Source organism: Schistocerca piceifrons, chromosome 11 (genome assembly GCF_021461385.2).
Source record: "Schistocerca piceifrons isolate TAMUIC-IGC-003096 chromosome 11, iqSchPice1.1, whole genome shotgun sequence".
In the NCBI taxonomy this organism is placed as follows: domain Eukaryota; kingdom Metazoa; phylum Arthropoda; class Insecta; order Orthoptera; family Acrididae; genus Schistocerca; species Schistocerca piceifrons.
In genome coordinates, this window is record NC_060148.1 from 3,705,027 (window position 1) to 3,732,078 (window position 27,052).

Sequence of the window (27,052 nt, forward strand, 5' to 3'; positions counted from 1 at the left end):
GTTTTGGATGCATATGTTAGGATTGGGACATAGTAGACCGGTATATAACCTTTGTACTCTGTCCGCGATCAATCACATTACACAAGTAGATTTTCTGTCTTCTTAATGTCTATTTTATTGTCTGCTTTATTTTCGAGACACACGACGGAGGTCGTATTTTCACAAAACATGGCGAAGGTTGCACAAAGATTTGATATTTTTTTCTCTAAATACTGTTTGGTCTTTGTGTGTATATGAAGTGTGGGACAGAGCAACTTGCTTATTTACAAATTCGATTAAAAAAAGTATGCAGATATATTACATACACTTAATACTTTGAACAACACTAAGTACAATACTTAAATTTTACTTTTTACACAGTTTCAAAGATAATATCACCCAAATGGCATCAATTATTTTCAATACACTCCGTTAATTGAACTCTGAAGTTTCGTTCAACTCTTTCCGGCATATTGACGCACGTGTTGCAGACAGCTCGATAAGTGTTGTCCTTCAGCTGAACGACGGTCCTGGGAAAATTCCCTGCAAACTAGTTGTTCTATATAGCCCTATAAAAAATAGTTGCAAGAGGCTAAACCGGGCAACTGTGCTGGGCAATGCAAATAATATGCACCTACCATCTAACAGTGAAACCACAAATACCGACAAATGTTAAGGGCCTCTTAAGATTGTAGTTTCCCTGCTCAGTTACAAGCAAAAATATTTACAGACACACTAAAGTTTTACGAGGTGCCTCATTTTAATTCACGTCGGTTAATTCGGTTACGCGCTAAGTAAAGCTGGCCACTTACCTCGAGACCATGAGGTAAGTAGCGCTGCCGTACACAATTACGACGGTGCCAGAGGTGGAACACTTTACTGTTCGTCTTCGAGTACTGACAACTCGTGGGCTCGAGTGACTCGTGGCGATTAGTCGGTATTTATACATACACATTTCAGAGATACTTGTCTCAAAATGTGGTACTTAGGTATATTTGTAGCAAGAAACACACAGTTAATGAATACTGTTGTAATACAAAGCAGTGGTTAGAAGAAAACTGGCTTTTAAATCAGCTTCCAAACTTTTATGACGATGTCTCGTATTCAGTTGTGCAGTGAAATGTAAGTACATTTACAACTATTAATCAAACTCATTTGCACACACACATAAAACGTGTGACAGCCCACTGCATAACTACAGCGTCACAACTGTTAGACAACTAATGTTTACAGCAATCCGAGAGATAACAGTCCGTACGAAGTATTCCGTTCGACGCACCTCAATGACTGGCACTCGGGGGGGTGTCGGGGCAGTCGACAAATCGCCGTTTAATTAATACAGGTATTCTGTCGGTGACTCTTAACGAGTCGTGTAGGTTACCAATTAATAATAAGATCGGTACATACATGGCCCAAGGTGCTACCCCACAATTTCAGCATCGGTTCTCGAGAAGAAAGTTTGATAGTAATAATCCGGGTAAGTGAATTTTAAAATATGCACAACATAGAAAACTTTGCCTCATGGTCAAAGCCTACTGCATGTGGTTTATTTTGCACACTAGCAAAACAGTCTGACGAACCGATTCCAGAGACCGAACGTGAGGAGAGGGGCTAGTGTAATTGGTTAATACAAACCATAAAAAAATGCACTTAAGCATGTTTTTTAATACAAACCTAAGGTTTTTTAAATGGAACCCCGTTAGTTTTGTTAGCACATCTGAACATATAAAGAAATACGTAATCAGTGCCGTTTGTTGCATTGTAAAATGTTAATTACATCCGGAGATATTGTAACCTAAAGTTGACGCTTGAGTACCACTCCTCCGCTGTTCGATCGTGTGTATCGGAGAGCACCGAATTACGTAGGCATCCAAAGGGAACGGTGATGGACCTTAGGTACAGAAGAGACTGGAACAGCACATTACGTCCACGTCCTAACACCTTTTTATTGGTCTTTTTCACTGACGCACATGTACATTACCATGAGGGGTGAGGTACACGTACACACGTGGTTTCTGTTTTCAATTACGGAGTGGAATAGAGTGTGTGCCGACATGTCAGGCCAATAGATGTTCAATGTGGTGGCCGTCATTTGCTGCACACAATTGCAATCTCTGGCGTAATGAATGTCGTACACGCCGCAGTACATCTGGTGTAAAGTCGCCGCAGGCTGCCACAATACGTTGTTTCATATCCTCTGGGGTTGTAGGCACATCACGGTACACATTCTCCTTTAACGTACCCCACAGAAAGAAGTCCAGAGGTGTAAGATCAGAAGAACGGGCTGGGCAATTTATGAGTCCTCCACATCCTACGAAACGCCCATCGAACAACCTGTCAAGGGTCAGCCTAGTGTTAATTGCGGAATGTGCAGGTGCACCATCATGCTGATACCACATACGTCGACGCGTTTCCAGTGGCACATTTTCGAGCAACGTTGGCGGATCATTCTGTAGAAACGCGATGTATGTTACAGCTGTTTGGGCCCCTGCAATGAAGTGAGGACCAATGAGGTGGTCGCCAATAATTCCGCACCATACATTTACAGTCCACGATCGCTGTCGCTTCTACCTGTCTGAGCCAGCGAGGATTGTCCACGGACCAGTAATGCATGTTCCGTAGATTCACTGCCCCGTGGTTTGTGAAACCCGCTTCATCGGTAAACAGGTAGAACTGCAACGCATTCTCTGTTAATGCCCATTCACAGAATTGCACTCAATGATTAAAGTGTAATTGCTGAAACGGGTGAAAGCGGTGACGATGCAGTATGCGCATGACACTACTTTGACTCAGTCCACCGGCTCTCGCAATGTCCCATGTACTCGTGTGTGGGTTCATGGCAACAGCAGCTAACACACCAACTGCACCCGCTTCTCCTGTGACGGGCCTGTTACGGACCCGTTTGCGTGCTACGACCATACCTGTCACATACAGTTGGCGGTAGATGTTTTGCAGTGTGCGGCACGTTGGATGCTCTCTGTCAGGGTACCGTTCTGCATACACCCTGCAGGCTTCAGCTGCATTTTGTCGACACTCGCCATAGATGAGTATCATCTCCGCCTTTTCAGAGTTCGAATACACCATGGTCACAGTTCCTACAACACTACACTATCACAGATGTCTGGTAACACGGTGTACTACAGTTGGTCTGCGTGCGGAGACGAATGCAGAATAACAATAGTAGCAAGCGCTACATGCGGACACTACGACAGCTAGACCAAACCACAACAGTGCACTACAGCCACACTCGTAAACACGGTCGTCATCGTAAACATGTCCCTGCAAATGCTGCTCGCCGACCCTGGCCCGTGTTTGTTACGACACGCAACTGAATGTTAGAGGTTTCAAGCGTCAACTTTAGGTTACAATATCTCCGGATGTAATTAACATTTTACAATGCAACAAACAGCACTGATTACATATTTGTTTATATGTTCAGATGTGCTAACAAAAGTAACGTGGTTCCATTAAAAAAAAAACGTAGGTTTGTGTTAAAAAACATACTTCCGTGCATTTTTTTATGGTTTGTATTAACCAATTACACTAGCCCCTCTCCTCACATTCGGTCTGTGGAATCGGTTCGTCAGTATTTGATGTGGTTTACAAAATATATCCAGCGGTAACGTTAGGTGACTCACCCTGTGTGTGTGTGTGTGTGTGTGTGTGTGTGTGTCTATATATATAGTGGAACTTTGAATTTCGCCGCAGTACACTCGTTCCCTCAGATATAAATTATACCGTCACAGCTGTATGAGCGCTCGACGGCAGAGAAAATATATAAAAAAAGGAAGGTACAAAAATTGTAACACTTTTTGTTTTCTACCCGCTCTTGTGTCTCTAGCGCGGAAGCTTGACTTACTTAGTAGCTAGTCTTGGTGAGATTAAGACGAAAAGACTTATTGATGTGCAGACGTATTGTGGAAGTTTGTATGAAATTTGGAGGATGGAAGCAGCAACGTAAAATACATTGCATTTAATATCAAGACGGTTTTTGTATACATTAGTAATTCCTGGACAATGAAATTTATTGCAAGATTTTCGAGCAGCTACGACTTTTCACGCAGAATTGAAGCGGGAGATTTTTGGAGAAGAAGACCTGGACTCCACACGAGAGAAGACATGTTAACATGGTTCCCCCTGTTAATCACATTTTGTTACTGTCTGTTCTCTTTCAAATAATTTTTGTAGTGGAAATTGGTTTGAGTTTTGCTAAGAAACACCACAAGGACCACCCCAACAATAGCTTTCCTGAATCATGAAGTCCGATAGCTTTTCTGTAATACGAAGTCTGATTTGCATTTCATTCTTTCCCCTTTTCACGGCCAGTAATGATTTTAAAAACCCCTTTTTATTCACAATTTCTTCCCACATATTCAATGTTTTCTTTTATCCCCTTTTTTCTTTTTTATTAAGCACTAGAGAGAGAGAGAGAGAGAGAGAGAGAGAGCTGTACCTGCACCAGCCAGCTATCTGCAGCAGTATCTCGGCAGACTGCAAGGCGGCCACGTCCGCGACCGCCGTCCCGGAGCCGGCGTCCACAGTGCCGGTCCCCACCGCTGCCGGTGCGGCGGGAACGGCCGGGTCGGACGCCCCAGTCGGCGTACCAGCAGCGGACGCTGCCGCGGGCGCCGCCGCCACGCAAGACTTGCGGCGGACGGTCAGGCCGGGCGGCGGGGAGGGCGGCCGCAGCCGGCGCACGCACTGCTCGCAGAAGCAGGAGCCCGCGTCGCCCGGCAGGAAGAAGCCGTCTGTCGGCAGAAATGCGAGGGCTCCTACAGGACGCACGTCTCGAGACACGTTCCCAGCTCCGACATCACGCGGGGCTTCCGACGGAGGTGTCCTCCTCCGAGGATCGTGTGGTGTCCACAACGCTTAGGCCTGTCCCACCCCTCATTAATTCGACCAAGACTTATACGAATAATTGTAAGAACAGTTATTATTATGTTCTTTAGGTTTGTTTTTGGGTTTTCAGAAATACTGTGGGAAGAAAGTTTATTTACGTTGCAGATAGATAACGTGGAAGACGTCATCCGACGATCACGACCAAAGTTCGACGTAGTGGCAAGTGGGCGCGGAATAAAACGAATGCCGCAAACTACCGCGAGCCGTGGAAGAGCCCGGGCGTCGAGCTTCCTGTGTCATCATCGGACGACGTCAGAGGAAGAGATATTCTCCTTTCTCTCTGTAAACAGATCAATCGAGTCTCGAAAGGTTCACGTAAAACGTATAGGCGGGTGACACATTTGGTGGGACCCGATGCCTGTAATACTTCCACAGTTATTAAAAAGTTGTTAAATGGCAAAACCAATAGTTCATCATTTATACAGATAAAAAGCAGTAAAGATATAGGAAAGGAAGAGTTGCGGCGTCAGAACGAAAAGTGATACATCGCTCAGCAACGAAGGAGGATGTAAACCGCGACGGTTATGTGGTGAAAACAAATCGACTGATAAAATACTAAGTCTGTAATTAAGCATAAAGCCACGTAACACTGCAGTCGTCAAAAGATTAGTTACACGAAACCCCACTCGCACATTTCTCATTTGTTGTCTTCGAGTGCACGGATTGAGGAAATACGGCGAATGTATTATTTCTCAACTCACGAGAAGCATTTGACACGTAACACATCGATGTCCAATATAATCTTACACAAAATGTTTAACACGAGACGAGCAGCATACGACGGCTATTACAGTTAGGAAATGCGGGTGCATCTTGTGGCAGTGTGACACGCAGCGCGTATGTTACCCAGACTGTATTTGTCCCCTATTTAAATGAAAGAGCACCTAGCTACTTCCAACAAACTTTATGCACGATTTCGTACCTTTCCGAAACTTTTCCTTGCCGACACCCACCACAAAATGGTGGAAGTTGGTCAATTACTGCACTTTTGCTGTTGGGGCAGTCAAACTTCAGCAGCAGGTGTAACATTTCAACTCGACATCTTTACAAACGACTGTAGAACACGCAATTCTGGATATCTGTCGTCACGAACACGAGGTGTGCGAAAAACCAGGCTTTTGTTTAAAATTGACTGTGGAGTACTCTGTTTGTGATGACCGAGTGTTTCGTAATGGGTGCACTTAGCAACTTTCGACAAAAATTAAGCAATTGTTGAAACCTGTTTTAAAACTTTCCTGCTTATACGCTTGAAAGCAAAAATTTAACACATTAACTCATTTGTAAAGCAATAGCATATCTGAAGCTGTCTGACATGTAAGAGTACGATTCTTTGTAGAACTGAGGGTTTACTGGTATCCTATACCATTTGAAGCCCACTGGGACTGCGGCACCCAGGTTATTCTCAGTTTCATATATTCTTAACACATCACTGAACTATTACAGGTATATTACCTCTGGTTCCAGAGCAGTTTGAAACTCAGCAGGCAGAGTCCTTACGCGTTTCGGTTGGGTGTAATCGGTAGCAGGTTGTGCACTGGTCGATTGAGTGTTTACTCACAATCTCTGAAATTTACTGCAATCTTTTAAATTTTTTTTTTTTTTGCCATTTCACAGTAAGCCTATTTATGCTGCTAATGTTTAGAAGCACAAAATATTGAAGACTTTTACAAAATTTGCAGTCCTATGAGGCCTAAAGCTCCACATTTTTACACATGTAACAGAAAAACTATACTCAACTACAAAACGTAATAATATTAATTTTTTATTCCATAAATGATTTCGATACGTTGTCATCGATCGATTAACTCTGGTATGTACCTGTATGTAAACGGAAAGCAGATATCTTTGTAACTCAGGAAAGTGATCAGTTTCTGATCATGTACTAGTTAATATGTATAAAGATTTATCATAATTATTTTAGTAAATTTATTTTACTGCATTACTCCCAGAGTTTATAAAATAACTACTCGAATCGGGGGGAGGGGGGGGGGGGGGGGGGTTATACGTGGACAAGGAAAAAAGAGAATTCCCGCATTTTCTGGTTAAAAATACACTTTCTCCTGGCGGAAACACACTTTTTCTGTGTTAAGTGACAGTATATTTTCCATCGGGAGAGCGAAACTTATCCATCCTTTGAATGATTACGGTTTTATACGCGGGTGTAGAATTTCCCGGTACTTTAAAAAACGAAAGTCAAGGAAAAAAAACATGTTTCGGAAATTTCTTTGATGTGAAGCAACATGTATACTGCATATTTTCGCATTACGAAAGTATAAATTTGAATTCCACCAAACACCACAAGTTACTTTCCGAAACATTGAAATCGAGACTGCGATGCGCTTTTGTAAGCCACCATAGCTCATGTCACGTGATCTCGCCAGCCGGTGACAGCGGATACTCAGAGCATAGGGCACGTGATGTAGTCAGCTAACAGCAACGTCACTATTAAGTAGCACAAACACACAAACAGGAAAAGTTAATGGTTTAAATTAATATACATAGTGTTGCTACAAGGTAACATTGGTCTCTAAGGCTAATAAGCTTCCACATATAATGCTGATATTTTTTGCACTTGTTACAATTTGAGATATATCGCGTAGACGTCCCAGTAACATTTTTAATAACAACGTACATGTCTGACCTTTTGGCCTCGAAATTCTTCTAAATGGCTTGTCATCAATGAGTTGATTTTTAAATGAGAGTCAAACACACTGTTATTTAAGAAATTCATCGTACCTTCTCGTAGTTCAACTTGCATAAAAGGAAGTTTACTTTGAAAGTAATGGTTTTCAAACCACCATTCACAACATTTTCCCACGACCATTAGAAATAAGTTTGTTTCAGCACCAGATAACAGGGGCCACCACACTTGCGCAGCTATGATGACGAAGGGAGCCCATATGTTGGTTCGTGTAAAACATTAGAGGATCTTACATTATGTCATAAAAGAAAGAAGACAGCGGAGTATACTTCAAGAGCATTGGAATATCATGAACCATACAAAATGTGCACACTTACAGTGCACATTCAGTATGTACAGATTCCCGACGACGTATGCCTCGACTTGCCACAAAGCTTTTCAGTATGGTTCTCGGTACAGTACCAGTACCGTATTAGCTCATGTTTGGTTCTTTATTATGGCATAATGCCATACGCGCTAGAAGATGAAAATGTGCACTTGAAATGGAGTGAACAGTTGAAACTAGCCAATGGTGTGGAATTAAACACTTCATTTCAAATACATTGACTGCCTCAGTGGAAAAGATTAATAAAAGCCAAATGTCTTTAGCAAACTGACAAAAATGACTTCATTGTTCTGCAAGGTGATTAATGCTTGACTGTCAAAAGGTGGAAATAAAATAAAATCTGAAGCTAATAACATATTTAAAACATTCCATAATTATATGAATATATTTTAATTCACTTCATAGCTACCAGCTGCAGAAATCCGTTTTGTTTTCATTTGGTGTGAGAACATTAAACGAAGAGGAAACAGCAGAATCACTACATGTAAATACGGGTCACGTTGAGACTACCCACTTCCCCAAACTATAAGTCAGACTGCTCTGCGCATGAGCCTCGAGTCCACTATTTCTGAACCAGGGCAATACTAGACAGCGGCACACCCCCCCCACACCCCCCCAAGCATTTGAGATAATACATAAAACATATATGTTGGAGGAAATGTAAGACACGTTATTTGGTCTTAAGTGTGCTGATGTGCAGTGCCACGCCTCTTCACAGAGCATTCTTCTATCGCTCGTCACTGAATTTCGCTCTGTGGAATTAAACGTATACGTTTTGTAATGGCTGCCATCGAACTATACTCAGGACAGTGGAAATTAAAATGTCCTATGGTGGCTCTCTTGCTCCCAGCCGTCCGGTTTGACATCCTGCCCCTGTTAAAACAAAAGTCCCTTGCAATTAATACTGGATGGGATTATTTGCAATCAGGAGAGCAAGAACTCTTCAAAAAATCTGCACTCTTTATTGTCTACTAGCTTATAACTTGCTGTTTCGTGGCGACATAAAATTAAATATAGGATACATAAAACCAGTAAAGACAAGAGACAAGCAAAACAGTACAGATTTCTTCAATCCTTAGCTCCTAGCATTTTTTCCCCTCTAATCTTGTTACAGCTTTACACGGCGTGCTTTCCTTTCTGCAGATGACTTTATTACCTCAAAGTTTGTAAAACATTTTGCTACACGAACAATCAAAATGTCGTTATCTAATACTGAAAAAGCTCTTAACAGAAATAATACCCAAGACTGGTGTGGTTTCTCGATCTGATTACCTCTATTTTGTCACTGTCTGCCAGATAAAACAAAATAGGCCTTTCTAATATTGTAGGAATTTTGTAACACACACCAAGTAAACAAGACTGCTTTGGCAATAATGATCATTTTTATAAGACGACAGAATACAATTCACAAAGTATCAATATCAAAAGCTTTCACATTTCATTCATACGCTCCAATTTCTCAAGCACGAGATCGAAAAGTAGTAGAACGAAATTTTTATATAAATTTGGAATCGTCATATTCTTTCACATTTGTGTGATGTCCTCATTTCTTCTCCTTCCTCGTTCTAACAGACAATCTCGTCATCACTAATTCTGTAACTATTCCTGACACTGTCGAAAGTTATTTGCCAGTTAACTTCACTAACCCTGCCAGAATCACCGATTTAGTTATCCCGCGATTATTCTCCGATTAGGTGTCATTACACGTTCATGCAATGCGCTTTCCGCACTACTTCCAAAATAGGATTTAAGCGGCTGCTAGCCGGGGACTGTACAACTGGCCCATACTAGTGTAGTGATCTGGCCAAAAATTTTTTGTGAATATTTCATTTTCCAAGATACACCAAGAAGATAATACGTAACCTTTTAATTATAACAATGCTTATCATTTGCAAACCCAACGAACCACATAATCAGACAGCGATCGGTATATATCTGTTCGACTTTACTCTGCTCAGCTCGTATAGCCCCGTCGCCTTTTATCTACAGGAAAGTTTATTTCCAGATGCGACGAGGGTTCCCCCGATAGAGACATCGTGTACACTGTGCACGCCTTCAGAAATCAACTTAGAACGTATTAAAAAATCAACAGGGATGTGTCTCAAAATCATATTATTAATCGATAAACCAGTGTGTGCCAGATGCTAGGCGCATTGTGAAACAAGGTTTTGTTTTTTTGTCATTTGTCAAGGATATGAATCTGCTCCCCCTCACCCCGACCCTCCCCCACCCACCCCTCCTTGACCCCACCAAATTGCCACTCGAGTAAGATACCCTCTGGCAATCAAAAGTCTACCTCGTTTACATTCACAGTCCAGAACTTAGCAGGTGCGGTAGGGGATTATAAAATGTATTGATCGGCCCCACCTGACTATCTCTGTAACCGGTAGTATGCTAATTTTAATTTCAAAACCTAAAGGTAAATGTGTTTTAATGGTATCAGTTGGGGGCCAGTGAGGAATTACTCGAATACAAACGTGGCACTCCCCACAGCACTTCAACGCCGATGCCGCGCGCGTTACGAACCACGGTTTTTCACCGTCTCGACAAAAGGCACTCGAGGATAGCCCGGCTGATCCACTCTCGTAGGTACACACTGCAATTATCCGAGTCATAATTATAGTGAGGAGACCCGAGAAGCAGTGTCGGTTAGCCACAACTGCAGTAGCCTTCAAATGCGACAGCAGTTACAGGCACCGATAGTTACAGTCGTGTTTGGCACCTATTGTTTAAGACGAGAGGACACGAAAGACAGAGGTATCTCCCTTTACTTGCCTTATATTTTATTTCCAGCAGTTATGTTAAATGTAATTTTCTTCAAAAATCAAGTTCTTACTGCAAAGAGAATCTTTACTCACATTAGCCATTACCAGAAATCCCGAAGTCTATCCCGAGCACTCTGTAGTTTAACACAGTTACATAAAAAACAGTACTCCGTTTGAGGCCCCAGACCTATTGTGGCACTGCACTCAATAGATATACGAATGTTGTGCAGGGGCAGTTGAATTTAGTGAAAGTATAATTCTAATTGTTGTTGTTTATAGGTCCCCTAAGTCTGACTTCAGAACACTTCTGTTCAAGCTAGAGAGGGCTCTCGATTCACTTTGTAGGAAGTACCAGAAATTAGTTATATGTGGTGACTTCAATATAAATTTTCTGTATGATGGTGCAAGAAAAAAGATGTCGGTAGATATCCTAAATTCGTACGATCTGGTGCAGACTGTGTATTTCCAAATAGAGTGCAGGGGAAGAGTAGCACAGCCACAGACAATATTTTTATTCATTATTTATTACTAGATGGGTATTCCGTTAGTAAAAGCACGAATGGTGGTTTCAGACTGTGATGCACAAATTTTAATACTAAAAGACTTTATTAAAAGAAATGCCACATGTAATTATAAGCTATGTAGGAAAGTTAATCCAACAGCAATAGAGTTTTTTTTAACATTGTCAAGGAAGAGTGGCAGGATGTTTACCGTGACGATAACATAGATGACAAATATAATGCTTTCCTTAACACATTTCTCACACTCTTCGAGAGTTGCTTTACATTAGAAAATTCTAAATGGGGTACTAGCAGTAATAGGCAGCCCGGGTGGCTGACTAGTGGGATAAGGATATCGTGTAGAACAAGGTGGGAATTATATCGAAAATGTTAGAAACACTAACAATCGAGCTACAGTAGCCCGTTACAAGCAAACTGTAAGGTGCTTAAAAATATTGTCAGTGTAACCGATTTCGCGATAGTCGTTTAGCAGTACAGAGAAACTGTGCCGAGTGGAAGACCGACGACACACCTGGTAAGCCGAGGAAGCTGCGGAAGCGCGCGCACACCGTGTGGTAGTCGCACTTCCTGGTGGGGGCGGACGGCGGGGCGGTCGCTGACGCGGGCGCACAGAGTCGGCCGCCTCCGGAGGACGGGCAGCTGGCGGACGTGGGGGCGGCCGCGGACGCAGCCGGGGTGCCGGCGGGGGGCGTGCCCGCCGCCCAGCTGTCCAGCCCGCCGCCGCCCGGGGTCGAGGCCGGCGTGGCGCGCCGCGAGGCAGTCCCTCCGGACACCTGCGGAAAACGGCTCCCGGTGACTGCGCTTCCGGTAGATCGGTCTACTCGTCTGAGGAGCTCGACAGTGAGTACCTTAACTGATGATCTAGGATGGAGCTGAATGCAGTTCAAATACGTAAAATACTTAGTCAACTCAAACTATACACTTCCAGAGACCTTCCGAGCCTCAAATATCTACGATGTGCGTATGCAGACTGAAGCCGCAAATGAAAATTTCTACCGAGTACAAGTTTTCGTTCGTCACTACAGTCTACATATATACACACAAGAAACTTACTGTAGTGCAGGGGCGGGCAAACGTCGCACTCGGCTCGCGAGCGCACGTGTGCAGTCGTCGACCGGGGCTGTGGCGACAGCCGGCAGGTTGCGGCGGTGCGGTGCCGGGCTAAGCTGCGGACGTCGATGCGAAGTGACTACTATATAGTGAACGTTGTCTTTCGAGAACCGGAAAATGCAGAGTGAATCAATGAAACGGAGAAGTGGAGATTTGCTGTCTTTTGATAAGGAATGGGAGTATCATCCTAAAAGCTGTTGAAGAAGCTATCGATTCAGACGGCTTAAATTGGGAACGTTTGGTGTCAGTGACGACAGACAGAGCACATGCAATGAAAGGGGAACAAATGGGATTTGTTGGATTACCAAGAAAAAAGCTACAGCGTACAGAAGAACCGTTGTACAGCATCCACTGCATTTTGCACCATGAAGTACTCTGTACAAAAGCAGCAAAACTGGGGGACGTTATGCAAGTGATTACTCGGGCAGTTTATTATTTGAGATCCCACTGGCTTTCGTATCGACAGTTTCACACATACTTGGCTGAAATTGGGGAAGAGATGGTGACATACCACGCCACAGTGAAGTTCGCTGGCCTAGCCGCGCTAATGTACTCTAAAGATTTTTTTGGCTGAGAACACCAATAAATCAGTTTTTAAAGGACAAAGGAAGGTACGACCCCAAGTTAGAAGATCTAGAGTGGGTTGCCGGCCTCACATATTTAGTGGACATTATCGGACACACGAATGCATTGAACACAAGTTTGCAAGGAGAAAATCAGCTAATTTGTGAAATGACTGAAAAGGTGCAAGCTTTCACTAGCAAGCTCAAGCTGCGGGAACGACAGCTCTCGTCAGGGAACGCAGTGCATTTCCCTCCCTACTCTGTCTACTGTGCGAGAACAGAATTGCAAAGAATGTATTTCCGTACTTAGTGCAATCAAAGAGGAATTTCTCAAGCGATATGGGGATATGTCATATTTATCCCAAGTTTTTGAATGGTTCTCGAGACTATTTGCTGTTTCTGTAGATGATATTCATCCCAATTTGCAAATGGAATTAATAGATCTACAGTGTAATTCTTGTCGGGGAGACAAGTTCCTTTTGGCAAGACGTGTAATAGACTTTTATCACGACTTTCCACAGCAAGAGTTTCCTCGTCTCCATCGTGAAGCCGCGAAGCTAATATCAATGTTTGGCTCGACGTATGTTTGTGACAGATTTTTTTCTGTTAAAAAAATTAATAAGTCTCAGTTAAGAGAAAACATCGGTGATGAAAGTTTAAGTTTCCTTTTGTCTGTATGTAGAAATTTTGTTCCAGACATTAAACGTATTGTAAACTCCACCTGTGATAATTAAACAAAACGTATCATAGGTAATGGTAATAGGTACTCTTTCAAACCTGGATTTCTTTCGAGCACTCCTACTAACAACCTTATTCCTTCATTCGATAAAGCACAGTAGGAAACAAAACGCACTTACGGAGGAAGGGGCGGAGAGGGGGGGAGAAGCGGGTGGCCAGCTTGCCCCCGTGTGCACGCGGAACACCTGTTAACTGCACGCGTGCAAGCGCACTGCACACGTGCAGGATTCCTGCCCGCCCCTGCTGTAGTGTATTTTCAACACTTTATGACTATCAGTATACTTTCAAATGCACAATTTCATACACAAGAAATGGTGCGTCATATTACTCAGGAGGGGAGACCACGATGTTGGGATCGCAGATTCACTTCAAACTTTGTACCCCTTTAGTAGGCCATTAAAACAATGTAATGTGCAAGTAGTAAGATGCACTACTCTGGAATTCCGAGAAAATCCATTTTTGTATAATGAGTGTAAATTCTGTGATATTAAAAAAAAATTGCACTTACACTATTCATTCTCGCTACATTAGCAACGTCTCACCACTACGCAGGTTAACCGGCAAACGGGGCCCGCCTCCGCATCTGCAGCTCGAAGCGTCGAGGTGTGAAGTAGTTCCGGGTAACTTACCAGATTGTACGTGCAAACGATTTCGTGGATCGCAACTGGTGTACCTTTTCAGAAAAACACGATGTGTTTCTTCATTTACTTGTTGATAGTTATAAATGTATTTGATCTAATAATTATATCTAAAAACAAAGATGATGTAACTTACCAAACGAAAGGGTTGGTATGTTGATAGAGACACAAACACACACACAAAATTCAAGCTTTCGCAACCCGCGGTTGCTTCATCAGGAAAGAGAGGAAAGAGGGAAGCAGAGGGAAAGACGAAAGGATGTGGGTTTCAAGGGAGAGGGTAAGGAGTCATTCCAATCCCGGGAGCGGAAAGACTTGCCTTAGGGGGAAAAAGGGATAGGTATACACTCGCGCGCACACACACACACACACACACACACACACACACACACACACATCCATCCAACCGACCTATCAGAACTCCGGAGATGGGAACTTGCCCTTCAGTATGTCCTCTCCTCCCGTTACCCAGCAGGCCTCAATCTCCGCTAATTTCAAGTTGCCGCCACTCGTACCTCACCTGTCATTCGACAACATCTTTGCGTCAGTACTTCTGCCTCGACTAACATCTCTGCCGAAGCTCTTTGCCTTTACATATGTCTGCTTGTGTCTGTATATATGTGTGTGTCTAAGGTAAGTCTTTCCGCTCCTGGGATTGGAATGACTCCTTACCCTCTCTCTTAAAACCCACATCCTTTCATCTTTCCCTCTACTTCCCTCTTTCCTGATGAAGCAACCGAGGGTTGCAAAAGCTTGAAATTTGTGTGTGTGTTTTTTTTTATCGTGTCTATCTACCAGCACTTTCTCGTTTGTTAAGTCACAGCATCTTTGTTTTTTAATATATTTTTCCCTGGTGGGATGTTTCTTTCTATTATGTTCTAATAATTAAATTCAATTAAAAATACCATGCAGTCAGATAACAAGAAATTCACTGAAATTTTATGCAAATCCAACATTTTTTAAAATTATATTACGTCTCATATGTCATATAAATTAAATAATATGAGGAGTGGTGAAAAAATGTAGATTAAAAATTAACTTTGAGCAGGAGTCGAACTGTCAGTTCGTACAAGTTTGTCTTCCGTAGCTCAAATGCTGAACACTTTACTCCAGCATTTGGCACCTACATACAGGTACACCCGGCTAACAGACCCGTGAAACATCTCTCAGGATTTTCTCGGAATTGCCAGAGTTGTGCACATTATGTTGTTCTGTTGGCCTACTAGAGGCGTGCAAAGTTTGAGGTAAATCTGTGATCCCAATGTTGTGGCTTCCCCTTGTTAGTAGGTTAAAAAACTGAAATGTAAGAATTTGTAAGAAGCAGCACTTACTTATTAGACGAACATGACTGTGATTTTACACAGCATGACCAATGACGTGTCAGGTTTGTTACTGAAAAAGTGAAACTGAATCTTTACAATTGTTTTCTGTTACCTTTTAAAGATAGTCACTTCTCTCGTCCTGACAAATGTGAGAGCTGTGTAAACCTCTCGATTTGCATGAGAAGGTGAAGCAGTATTTTGTGTAATCTACACGCAAAATACACAGTATAAAATGCACATGTGTTTGTGAATTAATTCATCACAGAATACTGCAACTACAGTAAGTTCTAAATCGAGAAGACTTAACAACATAAGTGTCTAAATAACTGTTGAAAGCAGTGGCAACATGATACACTTTACAAGGCTCGCAAGAAACTAAAGGTAAAAAGTTGAACTTTACAATATGTATGGACACTTCACAGTGAGAGTTCATCAACGAACTGATACACATAAATTTTTTCCTCGTAAGGGTGTCCACAACCTTTTTGTTATTTTATTAAATTATTACACACAAAACTATCGAGTGTGCACACAGTGTCCCTATCTGTTTGTGCCAGCGAACGGGGCCACTTATACTACGATACACGGTGAGAATTTCGAAAGCAGAACTTGCAAACAGGAGAATTTCCTGGGGGGGGGGGGGGGGAGGGGGGGGGGACTATTTGTTTGTGCGGGGGGGGGGGGGGGGGGGGGGAAATCTATTTGTTTGTGCAAGGGGGGGGGGGGGGAAACTGAGGGAGAGAGCACAGTTATGATTAAAAGACGGACCCAGGGGCCTAACAGCAGCAGACGAGTACCTGCTGTTGTCCACAGAGTTTCTGTGTATGGGTCGAGAAAAACAAGGAAACTTTATGTAGTATTCTGTGCTCTTTAGTGCTTGTGTTGGCTGTAGAAAGACAAATGAATCGAATACAGATTTCTATGTACAGTCATGTATTGGACTCGCTTGAGACTAGAGACTTTTGAATTACTTCAAGTCTTGGCTGTTTGAATATGTGTAAATAAGTCTAATGTTTAAGGATCAAGTTAGCTTGCAGAAGTTATTGTCTGTGACAAATTGAAAATATAAAGTGGTTGGACCGAAAAGAATTCTACGAGTACCGAACTTATTCCACAGGTAGAGAAGTGTTTTAATAAATTCCTTTAACAAGCTACAGTCTTCGGAGCAGAAGCTTCCGGGGAGATCGAAGTAGCCGATTACCAAGAGAAGAGGATCGGCTAACACAGCGTGCAAGTTAACTGAACTGAGAAATGTGAGTGCCTCGCAACCCGATACCACACCGTCTCTCGTCGTCCGCAAAACGTCAGAACCTTACGCAGCGCACCCCCGCCGAGGCTCACCGCACCGGCACTGACGCATTCTCGGAGCCGTTCCCGTGTTCTCGGCGGTGGGCAAACACAAATGTCGCTCTCAGTGTAACCGCAAAGGAAATACTCGCGAGACGTCAGGGCACACGACCCGGGAGCCGACTGAACGGAGCCACACCACCTCCGACAGTACGTCCGATCTCGCGAAGCTGAAGTTCGTCGTCTAGATAGAAACCACCACGACAGTGACGTACAGGTGTAAGAGGTGCCCTTCACAGTCTTCTCACAGAGGAAAAATGGCCCGTACAGTTTTATCTGTGTCACTGAACAGAAGGCATTAACCTTCTGCAAATCTCGTTCGTGCTCCAAAATTTTGTGAGGATTTTCACACTTTCACACTGTGGTGAATAACTTAAGCAGATACAGGAAAGGTTGCTCCGTCACCGAATATCAGCTGTAAGGCGAAATGTTCGTCTGCGTGTGCTTCTCGTACTGTGCTGCACAATCAAATGTGCCACCCGTTATCTTCCACTTTTAATTGTCGTACGAGCTGCAGACGGTACGGTTTGAAATGTAATCGCCGCTGCAAAAGCTTCCACATAGTTTGCTGCGGCACGCCCAGTTTGTGGCTCGCACAGACAGTTTTTTTTGGACGGCATACGAAACTTTTCCCCACCCTCTTGTAACGGTACTTTGACTACCGCACCTCCACCAGTACAAATATATGATTTACGATCGCGCATGCAGAAGAGCGCTGTGCCAGCGACAGATTTTTATAAGTAATTTTGATCGTTTTTTTAGTAGGTGCTTGTTTTTAACAACTAGTTTAATTTCCCTCTCGTCTTCATACGTTCAAGACGTGTATTTTTCGGCACTGTGTTAAATATGGTTTTAAGTGGAAATTAAAACTGTATTACGAAACAATCACACGGCGTTTTCAAGTTATTTCTGTAGTGATTCGCAATGGTTATTGCCAAATTTATAAATTAATCCAGACAGTGACAACTTAAAGAAATTTTCATCAGACGGAGAACAAGAGGACTAACGAACATTGAAAAAAAAAGGACATCCTACAATAAAATTAAGAAGTATTCGAGACAGAGCCATGAAGACTATATTATTATAAACACTACGTTTCTGACAGAATTATAAGGTAAATTTCAACTTATTTCTGATGCTATTCCCTTAGAGCCACTTTTTGTAGTGTTCCCGACCCGGTCTGCCATGCACGGTCAAATTACAGCACTATCTCAATCAGTAATACAAACTCCACCTTATCCGTAACTTATTCCCTCAAAATTCAAAACACAATCAGATTTTTTTATTTTGTATGTACACGGCAGAACCCCGAGGAAAGGAAACACTACACTCTCCACAGTCGCATCTGGCACACTCACTCAACCGCTACTTTTCCGTTTACAGGGACAATGTGTGCGCCTAAACTGTCGGTACTGAGACAAAATATTCTGTTTACACTACAGTTATTTTTTGTAATTCTTTCCGAATTCACACCGCTCTGTTATAACAGATAAACATCTTGCATATTACGTGAAACTAGACACGTTTTCTCGCTCAGTCACCACGTTATCGACACCGACCGTTGGGCACAGTGTTAACGCTCCTGTTCGCACACTTTGGAAAATGTGGAACTCGGGAAATGAACGAATCATTTATAGTAGCCCCGTATACCGCAGTGCTAAGGACACTGTCGACCAACCACATTTCTCCGACACGGGGCTCCGGATGCGACGTCCTCTGTGGCAGTATTCGGATTATTCGGAAGGTACGAGTAAGGTGCGATTCACCGTAGCTAATCGAATGCCGCGCGAATGTCTAAACGCGCGCACACGCCGACTCCCGACACGCCTCGGTCCTCGAATGCTGCAATTTGCGTCGGTATTGTCGCAGTGTGCCGTTCGCAGTGCCAGTGTCAGCTGATCGGCCTGCTCACTGAAATGCAGTCAGCAACTCAGTTTTTCAAATCGAGGAACTTTGCAGCTGCAAGAATTCGTCGACGGATAAGCGAGGAGTGCCGCCCCACTTTGTCGAGTGACGGCAAGTGTGGGAGGGGTGAGAGCTTTCGGGGACAGACGGGAAAACGTCCACGGTGATCCGAGATCGGACCGGACGACCGTCCGGAATTCCGGAAGATCTGCGAGAGCGGTGGACGAAAAGATTCTCGAAGTTGGGCAGTTCACAACTTTGACAGTAGCACTAGAATTTCCGAATATGAATAGAACAATTTTGCTCGAATTTGTCTCTGAACACTTACAATTTCACAACCGGTGTGCATATCGGGTTTCCTGCCTGCTTACTGTGAAACAGAAAATGGAAAGAACGGCTCGTGATGTCCATTACTGGGACTGATATCGTAAGGATTGTGATCAATGTTTGAAGAACATTCTCACAGGAGACGAGATGTGGATTACTCACACGAATCCGGGATCTAAATGTCAGCTGACGAAAGTCGAGGCCGAGCAGACGATCTCGACGCACCGACACGGGAGGTTACGGCGACCGCGTTTCGGGACAGCGACCGAGTCTCGTCAGTCGTGTTTACGCGACGGGGGATGACGACAAACACAGTCACTCACTGTGCTATCCTGACTAAACTTTGATGTGCGTCCTCCGAGGTTTGGAGTTTTGTCGGTGCACGACAGTGTCACACCCCATTCTGCCACTCACACACTCAAAATATGGCGAGATATTTTCGACGCACAACCGACCGTTTACCCACTGTGCAGCCCACATACGGCACCGAACGATTTTCACTCGTACCGATACCTAAACAAGTTTCTCAGCGGCGAGCGCTTTGCGACGAGCAGTGAGGCGGAAGAAGCATTTAAAGGCTGATTATACTCACGAGCTACAGACGTCTATGACTTAGGGATACAAACGCTTGTAGAATGTTATGAAAAATGCTTCGAAAAATATGGGAACTAAATAGAAAAATAAAGATGTACGAAACCAAATGGAAACAGTTTTTTGAAAGATCTGCGGTTGTTTATTTTTCGTAAGAAATCTCACCTCACTTTCTAAATACGTGGGTCGTCCGTAAAGTAAGGTCTCTGACGAGCTCCCGTCGGCACTGAGGAGCTAGCTTAAATCTGGCAGCAGCACCTCCTTCCTCGCTTCAGGTACCACTATTCTCGAAAGTCCCCACCCTTCTGTGACAGCCATTCTCGGCGTAGCAGCCGTTAACGGTGGAAAGGAAAAATTGGCGGTACTGCCGTGAACCATTTGCATTCTGTGATTAGATGTCTGTGATTTAAGGTGTCAACTCCTTATAAATACATCACCAGTTGACCGACGTGTATGCAGAAAGGTGTACCGATGTAAAAAAATGTGCGTAGGTGGTGCAGGAAGATCGCAGACGGCCGTACAGACGTGCACGACGAGTCACGAAGAGTTGAAGGCAGCCATTTGTTCCTTCCCGCACGAGTCGGGTCGGGTTGGGTCGGGTAGGGTAGGGTTGGGTTTGGAGGAAGAGACCAAACTGTGAGGTCATCGGTCTCATCGGATTAGGGAAGGACGGGGAAGGAAGTCGGCCGTGCCCTTTCAAAGGAACCATCCCGGCATCTGCCTGGAGCGATTTAGGGAAATCACGGAAAACCTAAATCGGGATGGCCGGACCCGGGATTCAACCGCCGTCCTCCCCAATGTGAGTCCAGTGTGCTGACCACTGCGCCACCTCGCTCGGTTGCACGAGTCGGCGGGAGAGTCGTACAGTGCAGGTAGGAAAACGTTTCTGGTGTGTCTACAAAACGGCACCGATCGTGATGGAGACTACACTCAAAAATAGTTAAAGTACGAGCTTTCAGAATGTGTAATTCATTTTGAAATAAAATGATGTTTACTACACGAAAAAGCGTCAGAGACCTCAATTTACGGACTACCCTCGTAGCCTCGCCTGTCGGGACTTTTCTGGTTAAGAGGCATACAAAGTTGGCAGACGTATCAGCCGACCACAGTCACACTTTGAAGATGTACAGGCAGCTGCATCATACAAATACTGTGCAATGCCCAAAAATCTTTCTGAGAAAGTGCCAAACATTGCACATTACATACTAGTAATTTGTTTCAATGAATCTGTTACATTTTAATGTGCTCCCATATGAACACGTGGGGCAATTAATACTTCGGAATTCCCAGTTTTTAGATTTCGGACGCACAAGTCAACTGTAATAATTATGCGAGAAGTCCGTTTTGCGGTCCGAGGCAAAGCGGTGCCCACAGGTGACCGGCTGCGGCGGCACGCGGCTCACCTGTGTGACGATTTTGCCGTGCTGCTGCTGCTGGCTGACAGAGTTGTCGCTGATGGGCGACGGCGGCGCCGACTTCTTCGCCACGGCTGTCGGTGTGATGACCGGCGCCGAACCGTGCAGCTGCTGCTGCTGCTGCTGCTGCTGTTTCAGCTGCCCGTTGGCCACGTCGTTGTCCGACAGGGTGGCGGGCAGCGAGCGCGGCGGAGACGCCGGGGCCCGCGAGTTCGACAGCGACGCCGGCGGGTCTGTGCCACTCGCGAAGAGCTCCTGCCGACACGGAATACGGCAGACGTGACGGTCGTGAAGGTCGCCCAGCCGGTGTGAAACTAATTTCGGATCTTTCGTTTTAACATTTCCTCGTAATGTCGAAGTACGAGTGCTCGTAGCATGTGGCAATACGCACCACTCTGGAGGAACACCGTTCATCCTTATGTCGTCTTCTCAAAAAACGTTGATTGCGAGTAAAAATTTTTAAACTGGAGCGTCGAGTGTAAATGTAAAGGTGCCGTTTGGGATCGTTTTCATTTGCGCACAGTGAGTCGCGTGGAAGGCCGGGGCGAGTCTCCGAACGTGGGACGACGATCGCAGTAACTCTGCGAGAGGAAGTACCTACTCACCCACAAAAATTAAGTTCTACCTTTAACACGTGCCACATTTGTAAGAATAAATATATGAATGACAGATGCTAGCCTACAATAAACAAATGAGATGTTCTCTGAGGTTCATTCTACATCTGATCCTGAACACTGGTGGGAGGTTTTAATGTAACTGATTTGATGAATATTTGAGATGTTAACATACGTGCTATTCATTCAACCTGGACTCCACGTATTATTTGGTTGAAGTTACAAATGTAGTGCAGCTTTCCTCATTTACATATACGATTTGGAAAAGAAATAAATCTGAAACAAAACACGAGGCCTTCGCCTTTCGCTGACGAATGCTCTACCCACTGAGCCCATGATCTGTCCTCTAGGCTTTACATCTGCCAGTACCTCATCTCCTACTTGCTAGACTAGCGCTCCTGGAAGAAAAGATATTGCAGAGACATGCCTTAGCCACAGCTTTGGTGGAGTGTTTCTAGAATGAAATTTCACTCTGGGATAAAATATGCCTTGTACGAAACTTCATGCCGTGGCAGATTGAAACTTCGTGCCGTGGCAGATTGAAACTTCGTGCCGTGGCAGATTGAAACTTCGTGGCAGTTTAAAACTGCGTTTAGCTTTCACTTTTCATCTCGGCACACACTCTAACTACGATATCCCCAGTGTGACTCTCAACTTGTCCTCACAGCTTTAGTCTACAGGCACCTTACGTCTGCACCTGGCACACAGTTTTAATCTGCCAGGAAGTTTCGTACCAGTGCACAGTTTGCCACAGAGTGAAAATTCATTCTGGAAACGTCCCTCCGGTCTGTGGCTAACCCACGTCTTCACAATAGCTTTTCTTCCGGGAGTGCTCGCACGAGGTACTGGCGGAAGTAAAGCTGTGAGAGCGGGTGTCCAGTCGTGCTCAGATGGTAGACCGTTCACCCGCGAAAGGCAGAGATCCCGCGCTCGAGTCTCAGTCCGGCACACAGTTTTAATCGGCCAGTGTCTTTTGCATCAGTGCATGCCCAAACTGCAGGGTGAAACAATTCAGTCTGGAAGTAGAAATTTGTTCCGCATTACGAGGCATTGATGCGAAGAACGAAAGGCAAAGAAGAGGTACATAATTAATAACGCACGTCAGAGTTCGGGCCTACCCACAAGTAAGATCGTCACTTCGGCAGACGTCATTTGTTCCTGTGCAAGTCTTCCCTCTGCTGTGCACTAGCTGCAAGCTGGGGACGGCGGGAGAGGAAACGCTCGTCTACAGCGGTTTGCAAGCGCCCCAACCCCTGAAAAGTGTCAGCTCCCAGCTAACTCGTCTGCATACTTTAATTACACAGTGACTGGTTTGGTTTTTGCTCTCGGGCCTACTGTCACTGCCCGGCACCTCACCTCACAAAATGACCTGCCCACAAGCGTCCCAAATCCGAATGAGGAACACACCACCTTCTGCCATCTTACGATTTAATGAACCTAAAGATGCCCACACTATTACTATTACCACTGGGTGCTTTTCGCACTCGTGTACTACACACACACACACACACACACACATACACACACACACACACACACACACACACACACACACACAGTTTGAGAGACACGCCTCCATTTACTTGATCTGCAATGACAGTGGCTTTAATGACAGTATTTAACACAGCTTTAATCCGCAAGTGGCAGCATTGCACAGTTTTAGACGATTCAAATTCCATACTACTATTCTAATCGAGCCTGTATGTCATAAATAGAACACTCCTGTTTTCTAATAAAAGTGATTGTGAGGAGGAAAACCAAACAGCGCACGGTTGCTTGTACAGTTTTTGTGTAAAACTACCAGAAACAATCTATCTAATGGTTTAAATGCCCTGCTATCATACTTGAAGCAGACTGCCACAAAGAAAGGAACATCGTACATTTTCAGAGCAGAGCACAGCCCCGCATTTTCTTTCTCACGGTTGGTTGTAACAAAAAGCCTGTACATTGTTGTTTAAAAAAATATACAGCCTAGAGCCATCTAAATATTTATTACAGTAGCATGTAAAAAACTGAAGTAAGTTTGTCAATAACTCTGTAAATTTATCAAAAACATTCTCAGACTTTTAGTAACAATAGTGAGCATACAGTAGTACAAATATTAAATATCTATCTACATACCAAGTATGTTGTTGTTGTGGTCTTCAGTCCTGAGACTGGTTTGATGCAGCTCTCCATGCTACTCTATCCTGTGCAAGCTTCTTCATCTCCCAGTACCTACAACCTTCTGAATCTGCTTAGTGTATTCATCTCTTGGTCTCCCTCTACGATTTTTACCCTCCACGCTGCCCTCCAATGCTAAATTGGTGATCCCTGGATGGCTCAGAACATGTCCTACCAACCGGTCCCTTCTTCTAGTCAAGTTGTGCCACAAACTTCTCTTCTCCCCAATCCTATTCAATACCTCCTCATTAGTTATGTGATCTACCCACCTTATCTTCAGCATTCTTCTGTAGCACCACATTTCGAAAGCTTCTATTCTCTTCTTGTCCAAACTGGTTATCGTCCATGTTTCACTTCCATACATGGCTACACTCCATACAAATACTTTCAGAAACGACTTCCTGAAACTTAAATCAATACTCGATGTTAACAAATTTCTCTTCTTCAGAAACGATTTCCTTGCCATTGCCAGTCTACATTTTATATCCTCTCTACTTCGACCATCATCAGTTATTTTACTCCCTAAATAGCAAAACTCCTTTACTACTTTAAGTGTCTCGTTTCCTAATCTAATCCCCTCAGCATCACCCGATTTAATTTGACTACATTCCATTATCCTCGTTTTGCTTTTGTTGATGTTCATCTTATATCCTCCTTTCAAGACACTGTCCATTCCGTTCAACTGCTCTTCCAAGTCCTTTGCTGTCTCTGACAGTATACCAAGTATATTACAAAATATGTAGGCCATGTCCACCCGAAGGTATCATGTAAAAATTTTATGTAAATCAGTCAAGTATTTTTCAACATTTTTGGTTGTTGTTGTTGTGGCCTTCAGTCCAGAGACTGGTTTGATGCAGTTCTCCATGCTACTCTACAGTGTGCAAGCTTCTTCGTCTCTGAGTAACTACTGCATCCTACATCCTTCTGAATCTGCTTAGTGTACTCATCTCTCTCTCTCTCTCTCTCTCTCTCTCTCTCTCTCTCTCTCTCTCTCTCCTTCTTCTAGTCAAGTTGTGCCAAAAACTCCCATTCTCCCCAATTGTATTCACTACCTCCTCATTAGTAGCAGGTCATTCCATGTCAAATTCAACACACCTCTCAACCTGACCCTCTCAGATTTCTTTCAAATTTGGTGCATTCAATGACCCATATAAGAGATGGACAAATACCAATTTGCAGATGTGTATTAAAACTGCGAAGAACGTTACAGGTCTGAAAAGTTTGGAATTCATGCTAAATTTACACATTTGCGGCAACATAAATGACTGTAATTCTGGTTCTAATTCAGTTACAGCAATGAAAATGGTACCACTGGAAAGCTAACGAAAAGATCTTTCCATTGATATGTCACATGGCAAGTTTCTGGGAATTTTCATATTAAAGGTCATTGACCTTGACCTTGAATATCTCAAAACACCCCCATCTTCAATTTCTTTGGAAAAAATTGATTTAATTGCTCCAGTATGTTACTATAATTATGGTAAATATCAAGATGGTACACCAAAGTCATCCTGCACAAAAAAATTATTTTGTCAACTTAAGTAGACCATCAACAAGCAGTAAGCAGCTTATGTATCCAGTTTTTTCTATAACACCAGCCAGTAGCAGTTACTTTTATTCAGACCAGTTCTTTATATTTCTAGCTGTGAACAGCCAATGTGAGACACTTATTTCAACCAATCAACATTAGCCTGTTTTAGTGAACAGCCAATCAGAGAGAGACTTATTTCAACTAGTCCCCATTAGGCCACTGATCTCTATATATGATGCAAGTTTTGTTTCACATGTTTTATGGCTGTGGCTTGTTTAACAAAGTGCAGTGTAAATGTGCTGTAAAGTAATATTTATTAAAAATGCATTTCAAGTCAAAATTGTATGGTTTTAGGGAGAGAATGTCATGCAAGAGTGCAGAAGAATTTAAGGAATGTTCAGGAGAGGATGACCAACAAATATCCTAATGTATTGTTGGGTCAAAAAATTTGCAGTAAATGTAGAAAAAAAAATATCGCAAAACCCAACAACCACTGTAGATGTTGCCACAGTTGTGCCAGGTACTTCAAGATGAGATTTAAGTGAAGATGAAGTAGCATCAGATCTGTCACTCGATGCTTTAAATAGTAGCCTTCAGTATTTAGGTGAATGTCCTGTGAAGAAAATTAGGAATTAGAGTGAGAAAAAGTACCCAAAGCAAAAACTGAAAAAAATAGCCTCTGTGTTGGAAGAATACTTATGTGGCACAACTGGAAAAAATAAGAGAGTGAAAATGCAGAAAGTGAAATTATCACCCAGCTGAAAGACAAGTTTCACAATTCAGACCGTATGTGCGACAAATTCTAACTGTATTTCCAAAGAGTTGGAGTATTAAGGAAAATTATGAAAGATTTTTCTGCTTCAAATTACATGGTACAGAGAGCAAAACAGTTAGTAACAGAACACGGTATATTAGTGACACCAAATCCAAAGCCAGGTAGGACTTTATGTGAGAAAACTGTTCAGTGCGTGTGTGATTTTTTACTGTGATCGTGATGTGAACCGTATGGTGCCAGGAAGAAAAGACTTTTGTGTCTGTGAAAGAAAATGGAATTACAGTACATAAACAAAGACAGCTAGTGTTGCACAACCTTAAGGAACTGTATGCATATTTCAAAGATAAATACCTAGATATAAATATTGGATTCTCCAAATTTTGTGAGTTGCGACCAAAGCACAGTGTTCTCGCCAATGCCAGTGGAACCCGTGCTGTTTGTGTGTGTGTGTGTGTGTGTGTGTGTGTGTCTTGCACCAGAATTTCAAGTTAATGATTGAAGGTTGTAAACTTAAAGCACTAACAAAGAGTGAAGAATACACATTACCATCATACAAGCACTGTGTAGCATTTGTTACATGTAATCCTCCACTACCAGCAAGTTTCTTAGGTTCACGTCCCTATTGTCCAGGCGTGACAAGACTATCTGATTATCTGAACGGTCTGTTTGGTAAGAACTGCATTGGCGAAATTGCATACAAGTGTCGGTTAACTACAGGCAGGGTAGTTCTAGAGGCTACAACAAAGTCTACAGACGATTTCGTCGAGGTGTTTGCATCGAGGTTGCGACAGTTCCTACCTCACTCATTTATCTATCGGCA

At 43.4% G+C, this 27,052-nt stretch overlaps 1 protein-coding gene across 1 annotated transcript in view; it reads right to left on the reverse strand.

The window, feature by feature from the left end:
• LOC124720189 (neuralized-like protein 4) overlaps nucleotides 1–27,052 on the reverse strand; it is a 296,164-nt gene that overhangs the window by 14,570 nt on the left and 254,542 nt on the right. Inside the window, 3 exon segments of the mRNA XM_047245512.1 lie at nucleotides 4,433–4,727; nucleotides 11,705–11,966; nucleotides 21,138–21,404. Of these exon segments, the coding sequence (XP_047101468.1) occupies nucleotides 4,433–4,727; nucleotides 11,705–11,966; nucleotides 21,138–21,404 (824 nt within the window).